We start from the raw sequence: 3,399 nt of genomic DNA on the forward strand, positions 1-3,399 counted from the left end.
CTGTGTGTGTCTGTGTGTGTCTGTGTGTGGGGGTGCTAGTGTGTGTGTCTGTGTCTGTGTGTGTGTGTGTGGGGTGTGTGTGTGTGTGTGTGTGTGTGTGTGTGTGTGTGTGTGTGTGTGTGTGGAGAGAGGGGGAGGTTGGGTGTGATGAGGGGGTGGCTGCAGTCACTTCATTCAATGAAGCAACAGGATTTTTAGTTCTGGCAGCTGCATACCACATTTATCAACTAGCAGCGGGAGGCTCTGATGCCGCACACCAGCACTAACCCCTGGGGGGAGAGTGCACATGGGCGCGAGTCTGTGTGTGTGTGTGTGTGTGTGTGTGTGTGTGTGTGTCTCTCTCTCTCTCTCTCTCTCTCTCTCTCTCTCTCTCTCTCTGTGTGTGGGAGGGGTCTTGAAGCCCAGCGGCAGGGGTCTTGAATCGTGGCCTCCATCCTCGCCGACGGCCCCCCTCGGTGCAGCGCCGCGGCAACCGCAGAGAGTCAACAAGGCCGGCGGGTTCATGCGCCGAGGCCGCACACAGACCGCCTGCTGGGGAGGGGGTCGAGGAGCAGGATGGGGGGGCTGGCACTGGGGCTGAGGCGGTGTGGAGCTACACTAATGCTGCTGCTGCTGCTGCTGCCGCCAATGGAGTTTACGGTCAGCACTTAGTCTGCCCACTCCCTCCCCACGTGCTCTCTTTCATGTTCTCTCCTCTGTTGTTTGGTCATTAGCTTTCTCTGTTTGGCTGCCTTTAGTTTTTTTTTTTTCTCATCTCGGCTCACTTTGTCCCTCTCACCCCCCACTCCTCTCCTATGGCACTGCCACAAACGCACGAGATTGCCCAATCTATGTTATTCTTGTGTTATTCTCTGTGTTATTGCCTTCTTTAATTGTATAAATGACCTTACGCTGGCCACCTAGAAGGGCAGGGATCGGAGTGTGTAAGGAGATCTGTGTTGGAAAGTGGTCTGGTAATGGAGGAACTCGGAGGAGATGCAGTGTGTTGTTGCCATGGAACGTGTTGACGTTGGACGAGTCATGTCGTTTTTTCCTCCAGTAGTATTGTTTTAAGTGCTGGCTGTTCTTGTGCAAGTCACAGGTAATTGTAAAACTAACCCTTCTGTGAATGGTTTGTGTTGAGTTGGTATTCGTGGTACTCGGTGTGTGTATATATATATATATATATATATATATATATATATATATATATATATATATTTTTTTTTTTTTTTTTGTTTTCCAACACTGGAAAATGGAAAAAAAATTTTTTTTATATATATATATATATATATATATATATATATGAAGTGTCAGTGTTAGACAACAGAAACGTGTGCATGAGTTTGCAGTTATGACTGCAGCTGAAAAAGAGGCCTCGTGTTTTGGTGTGACCTGTCAGCGCCAGTCGACAGGATTCGGAATTCCCCACATGATGTATGTTTGATCACAGGGCGGCCAATCCCTGCTGGGAAAAGAGTAAAGTAAAGGTCGTCATTGGTCAGGTACATCGTAATCAGTCTCAAAAGCAGTCATTTCCTGGAAGCGCTTCGAAACAACGAACATTTGTGTAATGATGACTGATTGTGATCGTGCTGGTTATGGAGGTTGTGTTTGGGAAACAGACTGTAGAGTGGTTCCCTGAGAATTGTGATTTGCTGTAACTTTGCTGTTGGTGCTCCTCTTGCAGATCAACCGCGGTCACATGACCACGGAGGCCAAGCGAGCGGCCAAGATGGAGAAGAAGATGAAGATCCTGCTGGGCGGCTACCAGTCGCGCGCCATGGGCCTGGTCAAGCAGCTGGGTGACCTGTGGGACCAGGTGGAGCAGGCGCACATGGAGCTTCGCACCTTTGGGGAACTTAAGAAGCAGGAGGACCTGGCCATCCCACGCCGCCAAGAGGTGAGAGGTCACCTGAGGTCATTAGAGGGACCTGAGCATGTGTAGCGCATGACTCTGATGTACATACAACATGGGCAATCAACGTTAAACGGTACAAGAAGTCATTAAAGTGAACTGACCATGGGTATGATGGGTTCATATGTATATGAACTCAGTGTGCAACTGCTGGCCTTCAAAAGGGAAATTTAGCAACAGTGTCTATTTATCTATTTGATTCCAAGAGGGCGATGTTAGCCTTGTGCCTTCAAGTGAAGTAAATGTTATTATAATGAACTTTCAGAAGTTCTGTGAAGGTTGAATTTTCAGATGTTGCTCTGTGATGTAGCTGGAGAGATTGTCGGTATAATTTTGATCTGTTGCGTCAAAAGGCCATCTTAACGGGCTAAATCCGCTTGGCCGTAATGTGCCAGTCACTCAGTACATCAGCGCACCTTTCCCTTGTCTCCCTGTGTTGTGACCTGCTGTGGGGGTTGTGTCCGATTCCAGGCGCTGAGGGAGGACGTTCAGAGACAGCAGGAGCGTGAGAAGGAGCTCCAGCAGAGGTTTGGAGACCTGCTCCTGGAGAAGGAGACGCTGGTCGGCGAGAAGTTTTAAAACCAACCAAACCAAACCAAACCCAACCAAACTGAACTGAATCTGACCATCACTCACAGAGCTGTGTCACTCAGGACCAGCTTGCTCTCTCTTTCTCTCTCTTTCTTTCTTCCTTTCTTTCTTTCTCTCTCTCTTTCTTTTTCTCTCTCTCTCTCTCTCTCTCTGCCCATAAGCATGTGTCCCATTACCCTGGATTGCTACGCTCTGTACTGGTGGTCAAGCAGAAAACTAGCTTCAAGCACGTTTGTGTGTGTGTGTGTGTGTACGTGTGTGTACGCATTGCTGTTTGTCAGCTTTGACGTTGTGTGTGGGTGCTGGACATTACAGTACGACTCAGTGGTTCCTGTGCCTCAGCTTTGGCTGTAATGTGCAGAGAGATGCTTCAGACCGGTAACTTTTTGTGGGCAGTTAATGTGAAGTACATCACAACATTCTTGTTTTTAAAATCTCAAACAAAACAAAAACAATATTTGTGGATATAGCTTTCTTTACTTGATCTGAAACCGTGTACATAACATTATGTTAGATGTTGGTTATTTTTACATTTGTCGAAAACTAGGCCCTCATTTTCTGTTGAATGTTGGATCTGACCTGCACTTGGTTTGTATCAAGTCAGATGAATGGTCCTCAAACGCAAGGTGGGAGGGTGTCTTGGCAAGGTAATAAAATTTGCTGTCGATTCTAAAACAATGTCTCCTGTTTTTGATACATCCCACGCGGTCAGTAATGGTGGTCAGGTGTATTCAGGCTGAGGTATTTTTAATATTAAAACCTACATCCTAATGAGTTATTTTTCACATTCTATCCACCTCTTAGCATGTATAGAGTTACAGGTTAAGCTTCATGTTGCTTATTTTCTAGCCAGTTCAACTCAATGGAGCGATTGAACACACCTCCGTGACAAATTGCCGTTTTGTCCTGCA

At 46.9% G+C, this 3,399-nt stretch overlaps 1 protein-coding gene across 1 annotated transcript in view; it reads left to right on the forward strand.

Moving 5' to 3' along the window:
- Window positions 1–3,163, forward strand: part of cdc5l (CDC5 cell division cycle 5-like (S. pombe)) — a 15,568-nt gene extending 12,405 nt beyond the window's left edge. Inside the window, exons 15-16 of the mRNA XM_048228256.1 lie at window positions 1,670–1,882; window positions 2,369–3,163. Of these exons, the coding sequence (XP_048084213.1) occupies window positions 1,670–1,882; window positions 2,369–2,476 (321 nt within the window). The 3' untranslated portion in view covers window positions 2,477–3,163. The remainder of the gene's footprint in view (window positions 1–1,669; window positions 1,883–2,368) is intronic.
- Window positions 3,164–3,399: the final 236 nt, after the last annotated feature.

Source organism: Alosa alosa, chromosome 19 (genome assembly GCF_017589495.1).
Source record: "Alosa alosa isolate M-15738 ecotype Scorff River chromosome 19, AALO_Geno_1.1, whole genome shotgun sequence".
NCBI classification, from domain to species: domain Eukaryota; kingdom Metazoa; phylum Chordata; class Actinopteri; order Clupeiformes; family Clupeidae; genus Alosa; species Alosa alosa.